The sequence below is a fragment of the Rhipicephalus microplus genome, chromosome 9 (genome assembly GCF_043290135.1).
Source record: "Rhipicephalus microplus isolate Deutch F79 chromosome 9, USDA_Rmic, whole genome shotgun sequence".
In the NCBI taxonomy this organism is placed as follows: Eukaryota; Metazoa; Arthropoda; class Arachnida; order Ixodida; family Ixodidae; genus Rhipicephalus; species Rhipicephalus microplus.
In genome coordinates this window covers 72,350,611-72,374,153 of record NC_134708.1, presented here as the reverse complement: position 1 = coordinate 72,374,153, position 23,543 = coordinate 72,350,611, and the positions used below count along the sequence as shown (strand labels likewise).

The window sequence follows — 23,543 nt, the reverse complement described above, 5'->3', positions numbered from 1 at the left end:
GCTGCAGGTATGGCATGAGGCGCTCATTTCCTACTTAATATGTGCCTGCTCTTTGACTTTTAGGGTAGTCAAATACACTATGTAAATGTAGGCAGTGTTAACTTGAGGGGATCTGAGGTGCGCCCGCGACCATTTCGCGCAATGTGGGAGATCTCACAGCTGGTACTTCCCTTATGAATAACTTTAGGCTGCACATGCATCAACATAAGTACCCTTCTTTTGTTTGTGACCTTTAAGGTAACAGAATACCGCAGCATGTTTTTCTATACAAGATCTATTTGCTAATACTGGAGCTCACTTTGTGAAGTGGTTCAAGTTCGAGGAATTAAAGAGAACATGTTAGAGTGAATTCATCCAGCAATAACAAAAGAATGTGATCGCCCTTCGGATTCAGTGTAAAGTGGACAACTTGCAGTAAAACGTGAAGCACATTGATTCACATTTCAGAACCAAAAATGGTATTTTCAGCTACCAAGAATAGGTTGTAACAGGTGATAAGTAGACCACCTTAATAAGACATTGCCACAGTAAAGAAGAGTAATGAAAACCGCTGACTCACAGCTAAATGTTTGTATAGTTCCTCAAGTTGATTTCTGATGACTAATAAAATGAAGCGAGCATGCAGAGTGGGTTCCCAAAGTTAAGCTATTACAGAAAATAGTGAACGGAAAGAGCCAATTAATGAAAACACAACGAAGAACTATGTCTACAGCCACGGCCGTCGCCAGAATTTTGCCTTGGGGGATAGCAAACCACTGCTGCATATCACTGCTGGGGTAGGAGAAAGTGTTGGTGCAGCTTGGGTGCGGGGCACATTCTGCTGTGGCTTCGGGCCGGGGGGGGGGGAGGGGCTAGTGTTACATTTGCAGCCGACACTCGTGTCAACAGCATTAAATTTGCTGCGAAGGCCCCGTAATAAGACTGAAACATCCAGAGCAAGGTTGCACTCGTAGGGGCAATTTCCTATACTCACGCTGCTTCGGTACTTGACATTATGATCGCTTTGGCGATGTGCTATTAGGGAATGTGCTCTTCTCTCTAAGAAGAAAAATGGAGTGAAACTGTCACGACAAATGAGAAAGTACACATGTGAAAGATCAGCAAGAACACAAAGAGGGATCAAAGTGTCATAATAAAATAAGTATCACTGACTTCTCCACACAGCATTACCTTTTCCCATTAACAGGTTTGCACAGGACTGGGGCCAATACACTACACGATCATTACTCCATCTTTTTGGATGTACACAGTTCCTTTGTATTCTACACAAAACAACTCAAGATATGTTCTGAGCGATTTCAGAAGCTCTTGCATTGAATCATAAATTTTATGATGCCCAAAACGTCGATTCCATCTTCTACCGTGCTCTACAATGAAGTGGCTTATTCTCAAACCACAGTAATGACTCACTCCTAAACCTTGACAAACAAGTACTTCACAAATTACTTGATGCATTACAACCTTGTTGTATACATCAACACATCAATGAGTAGCAATAATGACTTGCCCACACCACAGACACAGTCCAATGCACACCTACATGAGCAAGTGTTCAACATTCATCATAACATAACTGCCTCCACGTCTTGGAGTTATGTGTGCTCTTTATGCCATTTCAGCAACATCGTTGCAAATTTCCCTGGGGCATGGAAACAGTAGTCTTAAACTAAGCAAAACACTTGAAGACTCATCAGCTTTTTTGCTCACATACAGGCCCTCTCCGGCACATGTTGTGTGCTCTCGTGAGTTTTCAAGTGGCGTGAGAGGCCGGACATCCATGGGGAATTCCAGGAACAGAGGTGGCACTTGTAAGGTCTCTCGCCGGTGTGGATGCGAAGGTGCTTGACCAAGTTGCATTTCTGATTGAAGTCCTTGACGCAGTAGTTGCATTTGTACGGACGCTCTCCCGTGTGTGTTATTTGGTGTGTTGAAATATGAGAGGGGTAACTTGTAGTGTAGTCACACTCGGGACATTTGAACGTGTCATTCGCTGTCTTAGGGCCCAGGAGACGTGGCCGGCCAGGGCGACGGCGCACCAGGCCTGCAAAATTCAGGACGATGCATTTTCAGCAAAAGGACAGAGTCAATCTTGCAGGGCAAGATAGGTAGGCTGAGAAGTACAAAAATTGCCCACCAGTGTGAGAGTGTAGCCACAGTGAAAAAAGTGCACCAATATCTAGTGCACCAACATAAAAAAGGGTGACAAGAACTCAACATGAAACACCTGGAACTAAAAGCACACATAGAACCTATGATGGCAATGTACGGGTGAGAAAAAACCGTAGGGGTGCATTTAAAACTCTTTATAAATGCCTCACATGGGGTCCCCTTGTGGGGTGAGTTCTAAAACATTTAGTATGGTTGACATTCTTGAAATGATACCACAAGGCAAAGGCACGGGTAAGCCCCAAAAACATTAGCACACATGTGCCAGTCGGGAGACTTAGAGTGTGCAATATCTCTTCATCCTGCCTGCCAGATTGCTCACAAAAGACTCACGGGAATTTTTCAGTAGTAAATGAAATCTGACACTTATTAGCTAGCATGGAGAGCATGCTATTTTTTTTTTTTTCAGATATTACTGCACATTTACATATTGTCATAGAAGAAAATATTGTGAACAAAAGTTGCCAGCTTTTCCTTAGAGGGGTGGTGCCACCATACTTGTGGCATGCGCATTCTTTGCTGCAGGCGTTTCTTGTAGCTCTAAGAAGCATGATACACACACCAAGATTAATTTGTTCTCACTAAATAAAACAATATTGCTTTTTTTATGTAAATAATTTTCGGTCTTGGTTTTTGGGCACTCCATTGAGATGTCACATGGCAGTGTAGGTGGCTTGGTCACGTGACCACACAAGAATGTGACGCACGTCACGATGATTATCGTCTGCTTACAGTAGCTTTTGGCATGAAATAAACACGAGAGACGGACAAGCGCAAACTATCAACTGAATTCATTCGAAAGGCACACACATATATATATATACACGTTAACAAAGTCACAAGTCATATTAGCAGAAAATAAATCGTATTAGTGGAAAGTGCACAAACAATCTCAGTGGCATGTAACGTGATAGAGGACTTCGCTACGCATTATCCTCTCCTCTCGTGCAGATGTGCCACGCAAGTACCTGCAAAACAAACGTGCAGGAGCCTCAATGCTTTGACGGTATGTACGTAATGGATGTCTTCAGAGGTCCCTCACATCACTACAATAGGCATGCACACAGGAGGGTGGTAAGGGGGGATGCAAAGGCAGCCACACGCAATGACTTAAGAGAGAGGGGGTGCTGCGACTTGGGGGCCCCATACATTGACATAATAGGGAGGGGATACAACAAAAATTTGTCTCCTCTGAAGGGGAACCCTGCTCCCGCTTACACTCACTACAGATCTGGTGTGACGTAACTGCAACTTTCCTTTCCCTTCCTACAGACCTACGACAGTTCTGGACGCCCTGGCGATCGGAAAAACGAGCATTAAGGTACACTTTGGAAGTGAATTTAAATATATTCTAAACGTTCGCTGTGTCTGACTATTCGTGTATGCTAGTGTCCTAGCATACAAAGGAAACCCACAAGAGGCATGTTTTAGCATCGAAATTTGATGGCACCACCCCTTTAAGCACAAACACAACAGTGTTAGATCAAACAGAGCTCGCTCTAGTCCAGAACCTCACAAACATAAAAAAAGTCACAAAAAACAACACGGCAGTGAACAAAAACTGAAGGCACAATAAAATAAAAACCCAAGCATTAATTTTATAATTCTGCCTGTTCATGATGTGGTAGAAAATAAAAAGTTGGCCAAGTGCACAAGGATTTTGCTCATCAATTCAGCCTTCTTCTCAGTAATGGTCTGTTGCACAAGTCCACTTCACTGTGGCCAGATGTTCAGAGATATTTAGGTAACCACACTGAAAATAACAAAAAAATTATATAAGTCATGCTGGACAACGTTCAAACTGGCAACTTCCTATTAGAAACAGTGGCTAAACAACTGCTAGTTCAAATATAACATGCTGTGCTCCGACATGTTTGCTCTCTGAATAAAACAGTGCCATTTGCCAAAAAAGTAAGAAACAGTAATCATATTAGATGCCCTGCAAGGATAATACTATCTATACAGCACAGTACGCAACGGTCAAATATGCAGAAGCTGATCGTGTACAACCCAGTACTTGCCTAACTGCATCCCCGTGCTATCACATTACATGTTGTCGCTCTTATTTTTCATCCAATACATTCCAAACTGTAAAGTAAACCATGTCATCGCAACAAATCTAAATGTCTGCATTTGGTGAAAAAGCTAGGGCTTAATAAAACATAAAACATTACAAAACTGTGCCACAGTTCACTCGCCGCCAAATTTTGCAGCCATCAGTATTTCGTAAATTGCAAACGTAGTTGAGCCTGGTATTCCGGTTGGGCTGTACTAGTTTGCCGTCAGCTCTTTTTTTCGATACCTGGGCCATGTCCCATGCAGCTACCAAAAGCAGTGATGTTCCGTACTACGCCGAAGAATTCTGTACTTCGGAGATTTTTCCCAGCAAATGTTGACGAAATTCCCAGCATATTATCCTGCGCAACAATACTAATTTGCGCCCCCTTCGACCCACACACATACTATATTTACACGCGTCTCACGTATTGGCAACTTTTGAAATCATGACCAGCCCCTCCACTACCGCACAACAAAAGCATAACTTCGTTCAATCATATACAGTTAGTAGACTGCACATTGTGGGCTTCAATGCCCTGCCGCAGTGGACTAGTGGCTAGGGTACTCGGCTTCTGACTTGCAGGTTGCGGAATCGAATCCCGGCTGCGGCAGCTGCATTTTTGATGGAGGCGAAAATGCTGTAAACCCAAATGCTCAGATTTGGGTGCACGTTAAGGAAGCCCAGGTGGTCAAAATTTTCGCAGCCTTCGACTACAGCGTCTCTCATAATTATATGGTGGTTTTAGGACGTTAAACCGGACATATAAATCATTGTGGGCGTCAAGTCTAACACCACTAGTAAAGTAGAAATCGCTCCGCGTAGTGTAAGAAACAAATCTCAAACGCTATGCTTACACGATGCATGCGCCAGAACCGATTACAGCAGATGAAGACGCACTGAGAACGCTAATTATAGGTCGTCATAGGAGAATTTAACCATTACTAAAATTCCCTGCAATATTATGAAGATTCCCTTTTTCCCTTAGGCTCAAAATGACAGACGAAAATTCCCCAAAAAAGAGAAAATTCCCTGCACGGAACATCACTGACCAAGAGGCTTGTAGAGGGCTTAAATGCAGCAATTTTCTGGGTTGATGTTCGATGAGGAATCTATATTTACAAACACATTCTTCCCTAACACGATGCCTGCATTTCAAAAACCAGTACAACATGCAATTTCAGCATCTCGGCAAAAATATACTACGAGGCTGCACGAGGCACAGCAGTGTTGCAACGTCAGTGGGCTTGTTCATCAAAATATCAAGATCTATGCATCTGTTGGCTCTGCTCCTTTGATGCCTTCTTCCATGCACTGGCCAGCAGAATGACTAAGGCATCTGTAATGAACGAGAGAGGGCATGGCATAAAGATTTCATGTAAATAAAACTAGAATGGAAATATGAACATGCCTGAGAAAGATGAAACCTGCCTTACGCACTAACATGCCAAGCATATCATTAAAGCTTGCATCTAATCATTTCTCCAAATCTGTAATGCCCGCTATGGTTTTCTGCTGCTCAGCACGAGGTGTTGAGTCCACAGCTCATCATTTCCTGATGGGTGTGCTTGGGTATTTAGATTTATGTACATGTTACGTAAATCCCGCATTATGAAACCTTATCTACTGCCTTCGATACACTAGTGACAGATTAGTCACACTAAACACCAGTAATGTGCTATGGCCTTTTCTAAAACAATCACAAAGTTCGCAATTAGTCATACTGTTATATGCAATGCATCTATAAAATAAGAGCACGTCGCATGCAGTTTGTTCTCCTTAAATGCCTGAAGTAATACGGATAGTTGCTTTGTAAAAAGCGTCTTCGTTCTTTACAGACACGCAAATCACAGGTACCCAAACACCTGACAAGAAATAAATGTAAGTCAAGAATGATCAAACAGGATTACTTTGCAGCCTAAATAAAATGCAGCAGCCAAAACTAGATGAGCACAGTCTAGATGAAATTTCCAGCTTTACACTGTGATATCTTTTACCGAAAATTTAGCAGTGAATTGAGGTCCTGTCTTACTTCTTCGTCCTCAGTTCTGCAACCTTATCGCAAAGTAAGTAGAGCAGAACAATCCAAAACATTTTGGTCAATACCTTTAATCTTTATTGACACTTATACATCAAAGATATGAGGACTTCTAATATGAGAGTCCATGGCTATACCCATGGACTCTGATATTAGAAGTCCTTATATTTTTAATGTATAAGTGTCAAACCCATGAACTCTCATATTAGAAGGTTGTGAAAGTTCATAAGCTTTCGCAAGCTGAGAAAATTAACATCATGGAAATACTACTAGCGTTATCTTCCCAAAAGCATTAAAAAATGCAAGAACAATATGGGCATTCAGATTTTGCAAGAACCTTTAGAGGCAGAGAAGCAATTCCTAAATTGGCAATTCCACTTGCATCTCTGTGGTGTGTGTATACCAAACTGATGTAATGTGCTGCACAATCTGAAGCACCATACAAGGCAAATACTGCTCTATATGGCAGAAGATGCTGATTGCTGGATTTTTTGCATTAAGAATATCTCGGATATTCACACCAACACAAGCGAGAAGATGGGAAGGGTAATACAGTGTCACTGCATTCTTTTCATACCCTGCGTATTTAAGTTACAGACTTTAGTCTTCGAGAAGCCGCTCAGTGCAAGCATACAAAGTAATGGGCAGCTCCCTCTGATAAAATTTTTTTTTCGGGCCAATCTACGTGCGATGCCGAAGGGGACACGGTGGGGGAGGGGGGGGGGGGTCTTCAGCTCTTTAAATCTTTCTTCTGCCCCCCCCCCCCCCCCAATACTTTTTGCCCCCTCGCGTGCGGACGCTGTCAAAACACGGCGCATGCAAGTTCTCAAGCACGTGGCCCTTTCGACAAACCCCCTCCTTCCTACCCCATTTTTAAAGATATCTTGGCCCCGCTCCTGGTCCCTATTTTATCAGCATAAATCACCGCAATCACAAATGATCGCCACTTAATCCAAATCACGCTCTGGTAGCCTAATCGCGACGCCAGCCGCTCTTCTGACACCGGCAAACACACGCCCAACGAGAGAGTTTGAGTTACTTCACTAAACGGGACCACATATAAGTTTGTGAAACACAGCAGCCACGAGAAAGGCATACGCAGCGCACCTAAGCGTGCACTAAACGGGAATTAGCAAGCAAGGGACAACGACCGCACAAAACACAAACACTCTATCAGAACACAATACACAGGACAACTTCGAAGCTGTGGCCAGTCAGTACAAGCTCACTCAACATGCCATCAACCATCCGGGGTGTTGTTTTCGTTGTCTTCTTGAAACCTCGAAAGAGAAGTGTGGCAGCTTGGTCTAGTTGGTATGGCATAACGATAGTTATAGCGCGAGAACAAAACGACGACACAGGGACAAGAAGGAGTCTTTCGTGTCTCAGTGTCGTCGTTTTGTTCTCGCACTATAACTATCCTCGAAAGAGAGCAGAGCACGCGAACGCGTAGCGTAGTTTGCACGCAGTCTTCACCACTCCTTTGAACCGTCGTAAAGCTTGGCCAGATGGCAAAACCAATCGAAGGCTGTCTCGTTGACTGTATGCACACGAAATCAACACTTGCAGGCAATAAACAACCTCAAGGACCACATGGTAATGCTTTAAACGAGCAGCGCTATCTTTCGAACGACTGCTCGTTTCCCTCCATGCCTGCGAGAAGAGAGAGGGGGGGGGGAGGAATGATGCGAAACTCAACGTGGTAGGTATTCTGTGACGTTACTATAGATATGTGGCAGCTTGGGCTAGTTGGTATGACATATGACGATAGTCTCTTTGTAGTCGTTCTAATCTCGCACAATAACTATCGTCTTTTTTTATCCACGGAGGAAGGGTCTTCACACGGAGGAAGGAACCTTTTTCCTTCCTCCGTGGGTCTTCATCTTTGCTGCTGTTGATAACGATGAAGCTTCGATAGATTTTGCCCTCAACAGGCTCATCAGGAAATGGGGAATATTTGAACACACAACCTTACAACAATAAACTTCTGAACTCACCCCTCCCCTCACACGCACATGCACAAAGAGCTTCTGATGTTTAATTTATTGCAGTAAAGAAAAAAGAAAAAAAGTACTTGAGTGACCGGCGACCGCCCACAATTCGGCGCATCTAATCCATGCAGAGAGAAGTGGAAGCGTAGCATACCCTCATTCATGGCACAAAGCATGCAGAAAGTCGAGTGAGGGTGAAAATGATAGAAAGGGGGAGGGGAAGCTTAAAAAGGGGGTGCAAAGAAAAGAAGTGGGGAGAAAAGATAGCGGAGGGGATGGATGAGTGGTTAGGGTGAAGCGGTCTGATATATGTGAAGGTGATGAGAAGAGAGAGAAAATTATCGCATGTGGGGAAAACTGCATGGGCGGGTAGGATAGAGGGTAGTGGGAAGAGGTTGAGAAAGCTGAGGGTGAGGAAAGAGAGTGGGTAGGGAAAATAATTGCATGGCCGTAGAGAGGGAAAATAGGGTTATATATGCACCATGCAGTCAAGTTTTCCAGTCTGACTGCAGCACCCAAAAGCTAGCTTAGCGAGAAATTTAAAAAAAGAACAAAAAATAATGAGATGGTCGCGATCAGAATGGGACGTGATGCGTGTCTCCCTACCTGCATACACAAGCTAGGGACGCGAGCACGCGTCTCTTCTATTTTTGTGTGCGCCTAATGGCCAACGTTAGCAAACTTGGGACGGGCCAATATGCGAGTGACACAGCTCCCTGTGGTCAGAATATTTGCACAGCGCAAGACTATGAGTAGTTACGGTGTAAATACGAAGCAAGAGACAAGGGCAGAAAAGAGCACTGACTTCAACTGAAATTTTATTAGCGCAAACACTGAAAGTATTGTCTTTTTGATGAGTGTATGGCACCTGTAATAGTCATGCATAAGCTGCCGCAGGAGGCTTCGTTAAGGTTTTTAGATTTGAGATTAAACATCTCAAGTGAATAACTTTGCTAAAAATACGAGCCTAGAGGAAGCAAACCACTTATACCGCACTTGTCGGCTCATTCGAAGCTCGTAAAGAGAGGAATTGATAATTATTGTTTCAGAAATGCTCTCTGCAAGTCTTGTGGCCACTCATTAATCAGTAGCTTCGTTGAGCAAGCTTTCCGTCTTATAAGCACTGGTTTCCCCAATCATGTGCTGGTTTCGGTGGCAGAAAAGTTGCTTAGGATCATTAAACAGGGACGTGAAGCACCAGTGAACTGCATGGCTAGTAGCTCAAAGCACGTGGCTGCGGTTCTCTATCTACATAAGATTTCTCACAATTTGAAAAAGATAGGTGATAAGGTTGATGTGAAGGTTGTTTTCTCTGCCCAGCAAAGCTTTCAGTACTCTGTAAGCGTGCGAATGTGCAGTCCGCACAAAATAGCTACTGCACAAACATAGGAGGCTATTCGTAGCATGTGCGATTGTTGTCGTTTACTTGATCCCGTTGTCATGCGGCGGGATGTATGTTGGACAAGTGGGCAGGTGCCTGAATGAGCGTTTAAAAGAGCATCATTACCATGTACACTCAGCTGCTCAAGACCATCTAGGTATTCAATGCAGAGATTGTGGGTGCAAACCGGAATTTGAAAAGTGCATCGTTGTCGCAAAACACCATCAGCAGCTAACACGAGAGATTATTGAGGCAAATCAAATGCTAATGCTGGGTGATCTATGTATCAGCATGCCTTCAGTTTCACTCAATAAAAAAAATCGAGTATCTGGCTTTGACGCAATAGATTGTGAGGTTGCGCTGTGGTGTGGTACCCACATAATAAGATAATGATTGCCTGGCTGTGATGTAATAGGTTGCGAGATTGTGCTGTGATGTGCTGGTTTCTATCACGAGTATATATTTTCAGTGTTTGCGCTAATAAATTTTCAGTTGAAGTCAGCGCTCTTTTCTGTCCATGTCTCTTCTTTCGTAGTTAGGCCGTAACTACTCATAGCCTTGTGCTGTGCAGATATGTTGATTCCCGATCACCAACTAGCCCAAGCATGTCTTATCCCTGTGCTCAGTGGATGATGCCTGCGGTGAGAGGGAAAAGGAAAAAGTATATTTGCGCCTAAATCAAAAGGAAATACTGAGTGGGGAAGCTTGCCACTAGCTCTACTGTTTCCAGTCTTAGCACCACTACTGCATAGCTGCTCTAATATACATATATTTTTTTTTTCCATTTCAGTTATGAATACATAAGGATTCACATATGAGCATAACGCAACAAGATGCATCATGCGACTAGTCTAGAGAGTCACAGGAACAGCTGCACAGCTCTTTAATTCGGCCATGGAAAACTCTATGGTGTTGCGCAGTGCCACAAAGCGAGGCTGTCATCTCACCTGGCTTTAGCAAGGCCCACCAATCTTTGGTCGCATATATCATTGGTCAGTCTCACAAAAGTCACCAAGTATTAACATTTCTTGCACATTATGTCCTAAGGTATGCCGTCAAAAGGGACTTTTCCAATGGCATCAAGGGGCGAGTGTGATATAATTCGTCTGGAAGAATGGTGCGCCGTAATCACACGTGCATCCCTTAGTCTGTTAGCAAGGGCCACAGGAATATGATACCTCTATGTTCTAACATGGACAGACCGTGTAGTAACTAGTGGCTCTTGTCTTGTGTAACTTCAAAGCGATTCGCTCGGAAATACGATTGCCTGCAAAATCTTTAACCACAAGATGTTGTATGCGAGCTACATGTCAGATCATGTGCTTTTGTTATGTATAGTGTTGAATTGCTCGCTGTGAAGGTGACCGACAGCAGAGTCTGAACTAAAGAACGTTGTATACGGGCTACATGTTCGGCCATGTGTCACGTGGGTGGTGCTTTGTGTGTGAGTTGACTCCTCGCCCGTGAAGGTGACTTAAAGTGAAGTGTGAACCACAGAAGCAACCAGTGTGTATGTGACCATTTCAAGAAAGCATCGAAACTACACCAGTGGAAGTTGAGGCCGACGCTCAGACAACCTTGTAAAAAGTGCTTGGATCCCATGCTTCGACAATATGCTCAGCACCGGAAAAGAGATCCACGCTAGGCAGCTCTCGGGACACAGCGCAGCGAGCAACACATCCGGAAACCCACACCCTCCTCACCTTCGTGAAGCCGCCACCCACCCGTCTTGCCAGCTTTATGGGTCACCTATGAATGGGGCCGGCGTTAAAGGCGGGACTTTGCTGCGCCTGGTTACGAGTCATTCACTTGAACTTAGTGGACTGCGAACTCCAATTATTGGTTTAGCTCTTGCTGTTAGATCATCCATTTGTTATTGAGCATTGTCTCTACATATTTTAACTTACATGCAAGCATCACTGGTATTATGAAATGTATACCTAGTTTACCCGGGTTTTGAAACTTAACATTTCTCTTTGCTGGAAATATCTTTTTATTTGATGAGAAGTATGTTTATCTTTGTTTAAATTTTGAAACTAACGTTTCTCTTCGCTAAAAATATCTTTTTATTTGCTGGGAAATATCTTCATCCTTGTTTAAATGCTTAAAGCTTTCGCTCGGAAAAGAATCCCGACTCCTTCATACTGGCGATTGGTACAAGTCATACACCAGAGACCCAAACCCCTGCCACCACTTGGGAGGAGCTTGCACTTCGGCCCCGAGCCGCAACAGTCAGCAATTACTGTTTTAAATTTCTTTCCCAGTTGAAGGCACTTGACTGTCTCTCTCTCTCTCTATCTAGCCAGCTATGGCTGGGTCCTTTACTGGTTGCATTCTTAACTTTGTACAGTTTAACCTCGTTACTGAGCACTAATATGATGAATTATCGGTTACAGCAAACAAGGTACGACTACTAGGTATAATGAGTCTAAACTCATGCTTAGGTTGATCTGTGTAGACAACAACCTTTCCGTTTTTTTATTACAAATATCAGGCTAAACATACGTGTGGGCTAGTGTAGCTTAGTAGCTTACACAAGATTGAGGTGCCAATGCACTGCGGGCACAATGTTATGTTTGCTAATATGTATTGCCCACATAAGTTTGACAGGTCACCAACTGAAGTTATTGTCAATTGGTTAGATACACCTTAGATTTCATAAACACAAAACATTTATGAAATGCACTGTTCCTTACAGTTTCTCATGCAGCATTTTTTTTCGTACAAGAACTGTGCCTAACGAACGTACTTAAGCGCATCTGCCTTCAAAGAAACGAAAAAAAAAGACATTTCATAATTTCAGTTCATTCAACCCACCAGTCGAAGTGTGCGGCAGAACCAAGAAAATCTGGCCAGCTTATTTTGTTCAAATATTTCCACTCTATGTAACAATGTATTACCCTTCATGCAATAAAGAAATTGTGAGGTTGTTTCTATGTCAGGTTTGTTAAGCTGTTGTGCAACATGAAAAAGCACTAGTTGCAGAGTATGTAAATGGTAGTTATTGATAAGCACAGCTTGTTAATTAACCACTGTATATATTCTTGACACAACTATGCAAAAAATAAACAGTGACAAGAACACTGACTTGCTATAACGTTGCTTACACTACTTTTTATTTATTCATTTTTCGGACAGTACAAAAAGCATTGCCCTCGGTCAGGACAAAAGGAGGTGGTTAGCCCCCTGACATGGTCCTGCTCGCGCTGGGCGTAACAGTAGCAATAGAAACAATATAAATTATTGCAATGCGCACACATAAACATATATACATACATAAAATATATACATACAAATAAAAAAGGAACAAAAGAAATCACTATTGTAATAATAGAAATCATTGCTGAGCACACATAACATATAGACATACACAAAAATATATACATACAAATAAAAAGAGCAATAGAAATAACCATTATAACAATAGTATTCATTGCTGAGCACACAAACACACACACACACACACACACACACACACACACATATATATATATATATATACACACACACACACACACACACAAAAATATATACATACAAATTGTATGAGAGACTGTAGCTCACCCTACCGTGCTGAGAGTGCATTTATCCTAAGTGTTAAAGAGGGACCGAATATTCATTTTGAACTTTTTTGAGTTGGTGCACGATCGTGCTAGTTCAATTATTGCAGGATGCTCATTACATAACTTCATAATTTGGAAGTCTATTGTTTGCATTCCATAGTTTGTGCGTGTTCTTTCCACAACTATGTGTGTTTTACGAAGGTCGTGGCCGGTGTTCCTGCTTAAATAGCGACGGCTAAATGAACCCCAGTCTCCCGGACTGGGGTTCATTTATCCCGGAATTGATAATCACATCTGGAAATATGCACTGATGCCAAAGCAACTTTCTGGTGAATGCCAAAATGACAGAGGTGATAAACTGGAAAAAGCAGAACATTACCCACGGCACAAAGCTGCAGCATTTTCATACCAGAGGCCCAAACACATGGGGAGCAAAGAAATTTTTGCTGTATGGCATTTGAAAATTCTATTAACAAGCCACACTACCATTGGCATTTCAAAAAAAGAAAAACAAAAAGCAGTTAGTTTTCAAGTGCAGTACAACCCTACACATCAGTGAAACAGTATTTCACAACAGATTTTGCTCAATACAACTTTGGCATATACAAAAACACATGGATATCAGTAGGTCACTATATACACACACAGTCAATAACTAGACTTCATTTGAAACATCGAGAGACTTTGTGCCTTGCCCAAGACTGTCCAAGTACCCTGCCTGTCCTTGCTAATGTCAAAATCAGCTCAGTAGCCCGTTTCACCTGTGCATTGACCAACTAGAGGTCCAAGACTACAAGAATGCACGTTAATGAGTGCCAGATATCAGGGCAACTATGTCTATTGGAAGAATAGTGGGTGCGCAGTGGCACATGGAATCAAACCCAGTACCTCTCACGATAAAGATGGATGTCCCACTATTTTACCACGACTGTGGTGTTCGACAACTCGAGTTTTTGTGAGCAGCAACACCGTACGGCATACGAATACTGAAAAACCTAGCTTTGTCTTTACAAGCACACTAAATTCAACATGAATAAATTCATTATAGTTTTTCAAACCTGTACCTGCACCCAGATAAAACAGAAATATAATTTTAAACATTCTTATATCACGTCAGTATACATGCCAACATCCTTCACTACTAATTGTAGATATATAAAAAAAAAGCGAATATTAATTAGTGCTTTCAAAAGACTATGTTGTTCAGAAGCTGTAGATCAGGTGTGTTGAACTAACCTGAGCTAGCAGGCTGCTGTCTTGAAGTTTAGTCCCACAAGGTCATATTAAAGAGAAGTGGGGGAGGGAGGATTGTTGTGGGTGGTACACAATGGCAGCTAATTTCATTTAAAACGGTCTTTCCAGTGTCTTATGTAGGGGTCATTTCATAGAAAGACTTGCAATCAGAATTCAAACACAATACTCATCTAAAGAATAAATAACATTAGGATGTGAATTTTAAAACGCAGTGATCTTGTTTCATTGTTATGTTTCAAAACTTGGTGGCCACATAGGGTGCCTTACACGAAAAAAAAAAAAAAGTAAGGATGAAACCAGCCATGCAAACATACGTCATTAAGACACTCTTTACGAAAAAAAAAAAGGCCCATTATTCACTGCAAAGAATGCCGGAAGACTATAGTTTTTTTTTTTTTATGAAAACGCCACGTGACATATGGACACTATCTGGCAGTAATGCCATGAAACGAAAGTGTTCTAGAACGCCGAGCAGCTGGTAGGTGGCAGCACCGTGTCATTTTAGCTAAGCATAAAAAGCACTTGTTCTTTCATTTATGCAACTCTTGTTACGATTTGAATACACCTTCACTGTAATATAATAAGGGCCCCGACCACCATCACTATCACCGGAGTCATGACAGCGAGCATAAAGCAGCTGCTCACAAATGGTTAGACAAGTGTTAGGTGAAAGCAAAGAATAACAGCAACCACCAGTGGTATCTGTCTCCCAGATTGACTACATTGCTGATCATTGTGATATGAACAAGTTTATATGAATTTTAAAAGTAGAGCAACACACTACATAATAATCTCATGTTGATGGTGCACCTAAATACACATTATATTTGCTTTTTGATTGACAATGCTCACTAGTATGAATGCGACCAGAAGATCGAGATGGGTGGTCACTCAGCAAGGGGTTATAAACTTTCACTCTGGTGGCTTAATCGAGGGACAGACAAAAACAGAAAGACAGACGCAGACAGACCAAAGCATAAGAAAGACTATCTTCTTTAGAAGAATATAAGATATGTATAGAGTCATGTGAGGGCAGCAGGCGGTAGAGAATGGTCCACGTGTTTTAGACACCTGCTGCATATGTTTACATGGAGGCTATTGTTTGTGAAGCCTGCCTCCTTCGTTGATTTTATGCTCAAGATTCTCAAAGATGCAGCAGCTTTGATTCGACACAGGCACAACACGCACGCATCTAGTTTAAAGGTACACAAAGAACAATATCACTTTGCTTTAGGAGCTAATCCCCTTTTGAGAAACTCTGTGCCATTCTTTGGAAGCAGAATAATAAACGTCTGCGTGTTATACAGTAGTGCGAGGATAATACAGTTCGTTCAGATACTGCCATGTCTACAGAATCAACAAGAAACCACAAGCCTCACTAAAAGTTGCACATCCTCTCATAAACATTTTGAAGCAACAATGTTTCACTATTGACATATCACTATGCTGTATGCTATTAGCTGCCCACATCTTGGAAAGTATCATAAACGGGAGGTGTGACAGCAGGCAAAGTGGTAAAATAAAGAACTGTAGGTACACCAGCACTCTAAATGAGCAATTCACATTAGTGACCGATTTTTCCCCATTTCATTGGTTTACAAACTCCTGATTGAGCCAAATGCAGATCCCGAGCGACCAAATGCGGCCGGAACAGTTGTGTGAGCAAAACCAGCTGTGTCCGAATAGTGGCATCAGGGTGGCCAGCTCTTCATACAGACTAAAAGCAGGTATGGGGCACACGTGAGTGAGAACAAATTAGAACCTGTTATCACAGATTTGCTAAAACTTGTGAGCTCGATTCTAATACGGTATGCCTCATCTGGTTTTGTCTCTGTATGTATACATTTCTTTTTCATTCGACCATATAAGAGCGACGGGTTCCAAAATGAAATTACAGAGCGAAGATTGAACATGTACTACACTGCGTAAACACAGAAAGCACGTGCAAGCAAGGTTACAGCAGTCCCTATGAATGTATTCTGCACTGTCAACTGAGTTGTTGCTGCACAGCCAGCACTTTGCACCGAGCCAGCGCAGTCATTAATCGGGATGTGTAAAGGTGCGAGCCGGCCCATGGACGTTGTGAAACAAACGGCACGGCAGTGCACCATGTGAAGTCGTTTAGGTGCTGCAGAGAAATCTAACAAAACTCACAACAATTCATTCATCACACAATAACAAAAACATCTGACCAATTGAAACGAAGAAATATGAACAAATTGCAGTACAGCATGAAGCTGATTGATTCACACACAACGCAATACAAGGAAGCAACATCACGTGGGCTGCTTTATCTCACGTAAGCACAGCATGCCGTTGCCCCTGGTATTTCATTCAGCATTTTGCGCAATGTGCCACACATTATGCTTTATGACTATAGCCAAGTCTTTTTAGAGAAAATGAAAAAAGGACACTGAGGATGTGTGACTGATTCAATGATTTAGTGGGACGCAACCGAGTAAGCCAGCCTTGCTTTCTATCTCTGCGTGTTTTCCGGCCAAGTTTGTTGTGGCTTTAAACAATACAAAAAGGCATTTTCATTTGCTGTGAGTAGTTTCAGTCTCAGCGTGTGAATGGACCAATCCTAAAATGGCATAAGCATGAAAAAATGTTAACAAAGAACTACAAGAATCTGCACAGTTCATGAAGTGCATGTCCAGCAAGCTAACAAAACGAAAATCAACGTCTACGCTTGCTAAATTACCAGAAGCTCAGAACTGGGCACTGTATCACAAAATGTCAACAAGCAAGCAGGAAGGTGGCGGTAGTAATTTTCACAACGGAGCAATCAGGGCAGTAGTAGCTCGCCTCCTATTGATATTTTACTTACTTACTTTGCGTTCACAGTGGGCTTATAACGTTTATGCACTACTTGCCTACAAGATGACCACACACATACTTTTCTTCCAGCACAAAAATTAAGAAGAGGTGCAACAATGACGAGAGAAATAAGTCCTGCAATAAGAGAGAAAGAAAAGAAAAAAAATTGGCAGATCCCACACACAGTGGTAATCGTTGATATGTGAAGCACGAATGAGAAAGGTTGATATGTCACTTTAAAATGATCACAACATTACGAGCCGGGCGTGAATCATGCCATACATCACTTCCGTGTCATCACTATCATGTTTGCTCCTGGCAATTCTGTCCGTCATCTATTTACCAAATTCGGTATACGGGAAGCTTGCGAAACGGCCGCAAGCACGATATGGGCGTATCATGTAGTCATGTTTTACACGACACACGTCACGATTATCATGTTTGTCCCAGTCTTAAAACATCATCCATCCACGTTTAGTAACGCCGAGTTTCGTTTATGTGAAGCTAACAAAACAGACACGAGCATGGCGGGTCGTCATGATTTACATTGCATGTCATGATTTCCACATTAGAGACTGTCATGTATGTTTGCCATGTGGTCATGTCATACCATACCAATTTTGCAATATGTCATGTGAAGTAAACCACCACAAGAGCAGCAAGCCCATGAAATGCAAATCATGACATTCATGACATATATGTCATGATGTTCACGTTAGGACTAGTCAGTTATGGTCGTCACACAGTCATGTTATGGCATACCGATTTTGGTATAGATACCATTATCGAAACAGCCTGGAAAGCTAAAAGTCCAAGGCGGCTAAATAGATAGATAGATGCGGTCAAAGTCGCAGAAGTGCACTAAGAAATGCTTCGAATTTGTAACAGGCTGCAATGTTTCCTAATTCGATAGGAGCATGGACTTCTGTGCTGCCTTTCCCTGATGGCCTTGGAGGCGCCGCTGTTTTCAACATCAACACTAATAGTATCAAAATATCTGTAGAAGCTTCAAGTGAATTGTCTTGCTTATATATAGTTGGTAACAACCTAACAATAAATATGCACTCTGCCACCAGACTGCAGCACACCTGTCATTCACATGTGCAACAGAGCAATGATTGGCAATTTCCGTTCAAACCAAGAGCACTTTTTTGCTGACAATGCAAATACTACACATATTATGAATTTAAAGTTTGTTGTTTCTTGTTGAAATGTTATATTTGGCTGAGCAGTGAAGTCGGAATTTCTGACGAAATTTGCCAAGACGTATAATTTCTTTACAAAATACTATTGAAATGAATGAGCGCCTGTAAGGCCAAGTCATATGCCTGAAATACATCAATGGTCTTGACGTCACGTAAATAAGTGATAGCAATTAGTGGGACATTTAATTAGCGGGACATTTATGAAAATTCTGCCTGAGTGGGACGGTGATCTCTATGGACGGAGCTTGCATTTATTTTTAAGCTGTAACTGACTATAGGTACATGGTGCTCACGGACTGAAACACAATGTTGAAACGTTTAGTGCAATGACCAGTTTGTGCAACTGCACAGAATAACATCATATTATCAATCTCGCCACTAGAGCTAACAAAAACACGCATGAAATAAACATGAAGAACACATGAAACAAGCACATAAAAACCTTCAGGAAACCACTTGATAGCACAAAGGAAATTTGAATGAGATGCACACGTGCCGTGGTTTTTCAGCCTTTTCTATCAATGCTCACATGAAAGTCCTACCACACTAATACTTCCGAATCTTGTGAGCTTCCAAATGGCGTGTAAGCTCAGGTTTATATGCGGAATCCCAGGGACAGAGGTGGCACTTGTAGGGTCTCTCGCCGGTGTGAATGCGAAGGTGCTTGACTAAGTTGCACTTCTGATTGAAGTCCTTGCTGCAGTAGTCGCATCTGTATGGACGCTCGCCCGTGTGCGTTATTTGGTGTTTCCCCATATTGCCGCTGCGTGTCGTGGTATAGCCACACTCGAAACACTTCAACAGGCGTTTCCCCCTCTGAGAAGCCAGACGAGGTGGTGGGCCCGGGCGACGGCGCACTCTGACGAAACCTGCAAAAGCTAAAATGACCCGTTTTCGGCAAATTACTGTGACCCTTAAAGGGCGAGATAGGAAAGCTAGCAAGTACAACTACTCTTCACTGGGTGAGAGGGTAGTGATAGTGAAAAATGAGGAAATGTAGGACTGAAAGCACAACACCTTTAACTTATATTGGCAATACATCGGCGAGAAAGAACAATAGGAGTGCATTTAAAATTCCTCATGATTCTCTGCACGTGGAATCCTCTGACAGAGTCTGTTCTAAAACATTCAGTAAACATTCCTGACACAATAGTCAAAAGCTGTGAATGTGGAACGAAGGTGCCAATGCTTGTATCCCCCACAAACACAAGCAGAGTCTTGCAAGATGTAGAACATACAATACCACATCTCATCTATCAGATAACTCATAAAAAACACTGGGTAAATTTTTAGAAAGAGTGCATGAAATACTGCTCTCATCGGCTAACGTTCAGAGAATGGTCTTGTTCAGACAATGCCACACATATACAATGGACATGAAACCAGAATTAGGGCACAAAAGTAGTGACCCTTCCTTAATTGTTACTCTTATTAGGCTATGATTTCCTTTTGACCGGGTTACATCACCACAGCAAGTTTGGTGCAGTTCACAACGTCAAAGATGGAACAAAAAAGAGCCATCACATCATAAGAAATGATGCTTGAAAGAAAACTGCTGAACGTAAGGCGAAACAATGGTCCCTACATCTATTTTACGTTTTTTCCTGTTCATGAAGTAGTTAAGCAATAGAAACTGCCCCGCAGAGCAGTTTCTATTGTGGCTTAATGAGCACAAAGGCCTTATTGACACGAGTTCCCTGTTCACTATATATATATATATATATATACATATATATATATAGCATTTTTGATAGCATCTGTTGCATGAGTCCACCTCGAACTGTGGAAACTATGAAATTCGCTTGACCCGTCGCCTGTAGTTCTGGAAAAGCCATACCACAAAAGCCACACGACAGAATGTTCAGACTGACAACTCATTATTCAAAAACAGTAGCTAAACAGTCGTTAATTCAAACTCAGTGCAATTTACTTTGACACATTTTGTCTCTACATGAAAGTGCCATTTTTCAATAAAATGAGAAAATATGATCATATAGATACCCTGCCAGATTAATAACTAGCTGTACCGCATGGAGCAGAATGGTCCACAGGCATAGAAATAAGGTAGACAATCCCACCATTTGGACAATTGAATCCCTGTGCCATAGCATCGCATGTTGCCTTTCCTGTTTTTCAACTAACACATTCCAAACTATAAAGTGAGCTGTGCTGTAGAAACATATCAAAATATCTGCATTTGAGGAAAAGTCAAGAATGCAGACAATATAAGGTGTTACATTACTGCATGATTTTTTACACACCAATAAAATTTCACTGCTATCTTCATCTTCACTGTTATTTGCATTGTATAATTTCAGATGTAGTTGCACCTGCTAATGCCATTTAATTGTACAAGTATACTAATACGAGTACCCTTCAAGATCATGATACAGGTGCTCCAAAAGTAAGTATGAGCACACGAGCTGTGGCACGGCTGGGCGAAACTGCATACGAGCACGCTCAATCAGCAGATAGAAAGAGTGCGTCAGCATACTTGGCTGTACCATCCAGATACTCTGACACTTGACTTATCACCAGCTAAAATAAAACACTGCTACCATCACTGCTCGTCAAGGGTACTTTCAACGCTTTATGTAATTGTTTGGCTTCATCTTCAGAAGTGTACACTTTCTGCATCACCCTAAGTGCCACCACTTTCCTTCTTGACAAGCAGTGATGGCAGCAGCATGGCTTCGCTCAAGTGCGCGATCAGGTGAGCATCAGAATATCGAGATTGCTCACCAAAATATGCTGTTGCGCTCTCAATATATGCAGCACATCTTCTAAGATTTGGAATACAGTTTCGCTTCATTTGGCCACAGCTTGAGTGCTCCATTTCACTTTCGAGGCACCTGTACATTCGAAAGCGAGGCTTTTGGACCATAAACAATGCAGCTACCAAAATTTTCATAGAGGGATGCAGTATGACAGTCTTGTGCAGTAATGTTCTTAATGGGGCATGCATACCAAAGAAAATTTTTCCACCATCATGCTTACAAGTTCAACACGCAATTTTAGCGCCTCAGCGAAAATGTACAAGGCAAGGGAGGAACTTCAGTGTTGCAATTCCAGTCTACTTTTCATTGAGATGGAACGATGCAGGGTCGCTTTCTGCATTTGTTGGCTACGCTTCTTTCATGCTCTCTTGAGTGCACTTGCCGGTAGAAAGGTTGCGGCATCTGTTATGAGGGAGAAAAGGTACAGCGTATAGAGATTTCAGCTAAACAAAACTGCAATAGAAATGTGGAGCACATGCGAGATACACATATATCATGCTTTGTGCACTAATACCTGAAGCATATCATTATAGCTTATATCTAATCTCTTCAAACCTGCAATGGTGGCTTCGATTCTCGTCTGTTCTGCACGAGGTCAGGAGTTCACAGCTGGCCACATCCTGATAAGCTGAAAACACAAACTTATTTGTGTATTTAGATTTACGAACGTGTTAAGAAAATCCCACACTGCTAAAGCTTAATCTACTGTTTCTGACACCTCGATGACCCTTTACAAAATGAACATTTTATATTTGATGCTTGACCCCATTCCTTACTTTTTCAATTGCATGGTAAAAATATAATGCATTATTTAGTTAACCTTTCGCCCTGGGAGTCAAAATGCGACTAAAATCGCCCGATCGAGTGAGATTGGCATAACCAACGCTGGCACCACAAGTTCTCCAATCACAGTACGCGTGCACACCCGATGGTTGCGTTTGAGTCACTTGACGAAACGGAACCAGGCACGAATGCTGTCGCGAAAACCAAGCAGTGCGTCGCCAGCACGTGGTCACCAGAAAATTTGACGAGAACACACAAGTGGCGACGACACTAAACGACACAAATGCTCCGTCAGCGACCGCACTCGGGGCTACTTGAAAAAAACCGTAGTCGTTCAGAATGAGCCAGGTCGAAATGTCCTGCACCATACGGCGAGTTATCCGAATGCCGTTAATAGTCCTGTTAAAACATCGAAAGCAGAGTGCACAGCCGAGCAGCGCAGATAGCACGCGGTCTTCGAGTCACCACTCCTTTTGACTCTCGTAAAACTTGGCCACAAAATAACAACAACCGAAGGATGTTTCGCCGAATCGGGCACACGAAGTCAACGCTCACTGGTCGAGAACGACAACAAGGACTGTGCGGTAATGCTGCAAACGCGCAGCGTGTTATCTTTGAAATGGCCGCTGATTTCCCTCAGTGTCGGCGCCAAACTTGGCCAAACCTATCCCACGTATCCATAAAGCTAGTACGTGCCCTAGAGAAAAAACTAGGCTGAGAGAGCGCCCAGCTCTGAAACACCGCCATCTCAGCTAATTAATCAGCTTAATTACCAATCAACCATTAATTACTGCCACACTGTCATAGTTGTCTATGCAACTATCTACAAAGTCGCTAAAATTAGCGTTATGAAACGCCGTTACATGTGTTTTTAAACGTAGGAGACATGCTAACAGGGTTTAAAGTTTATTTGAAATATTTTGAGAAAACATTACATTGCGCAGAACTTGTGGTGCGTAAAAAAAAGCACTTACGCGCACGTTTTACCAACGCCTCCTCTAGGAAGATGCCTGCCGCATGAGAAAAAACAACAACTGCCACACTCTTTCTTTCCTTCAGTTCAAAATGTTCTCGGTCGCTAGCGTCACCTGTGGCGGACGGTGCAACAACGCAACATTTTGCATAGCCTCCAAAACAGGGAGCACAGAATAGCCCCGCCGCGGAATAGCCCCAAAACAGCCTCCAAAACAGGGGTGCACAGTTGCAGGTCTCAAACAACTCTCGACTGACGCGCCCCTATGGGCCGCAGATGAAAAACGCTTAGCTGGTCGCCCGTTGCCGTGATAACGGATGGATGGATGGATGCTATGAGCGTCCCCTTTATAACGGGGTGGTGACAAGTATGCCACCAGGCTCGACAAAAAAAAAAAAACTTTTTTCTTTTTTCATGTTGGCCTAATGCCTCTCCTTCGATAAATTCTATCTTAATGGAAAAAAAGGTAAATTTTCAGCTTAAGTTCTCTGCCATTTACGGCACACTGTCCATAACAGTGTCGGTCGCGAGCGCCA

At 42.4% G+C, this 23,543-nt stretch overlaps 1 protein-coding gene and 1 long non-coding RNA gene across 3 annotated transcripts in view; both read right to left on the bottom strand.

Moving 5' to 3' along the window:
• The window catches only part of LOC119164777 (uncharacterized), a 39,426-nt gene that overhangs the window by 4,728 nt on the left and 11,155 nt on the right, over positions 1-23,543 (bottom strand). Inside the window, exon 3 of the mRNA XM_075874491.1 lies at positions 1,712-2,061. Within this exon, the coding sequence (XP_075730606.1) occupies positions 1,712-2,061 (350 nt within the window). The remainder of the gene's footprint in view (positions 1-1,711; positions 2,062-23,543) is intronic.
• LOC142771870 (uncharacterized) lies at positions 12,721-22,855 on the bottom strand. Of its 2 annotated transcripts, XR_012886183.1 has the most exons (3): positions 21,807-22,847; positions 21,472-21,653; positions 12,721-19,352 (listed from the first exon to the last, which is right to left on the bottom strand). It is a non-coding gene; the product is annotated as an uncharacterized LOC142771870 (long non-coding RNA). The 2 variants fall into 2 exon arrangements; XR_012886182.1 differs by having other exon boundaries at positions 21,472-22,855.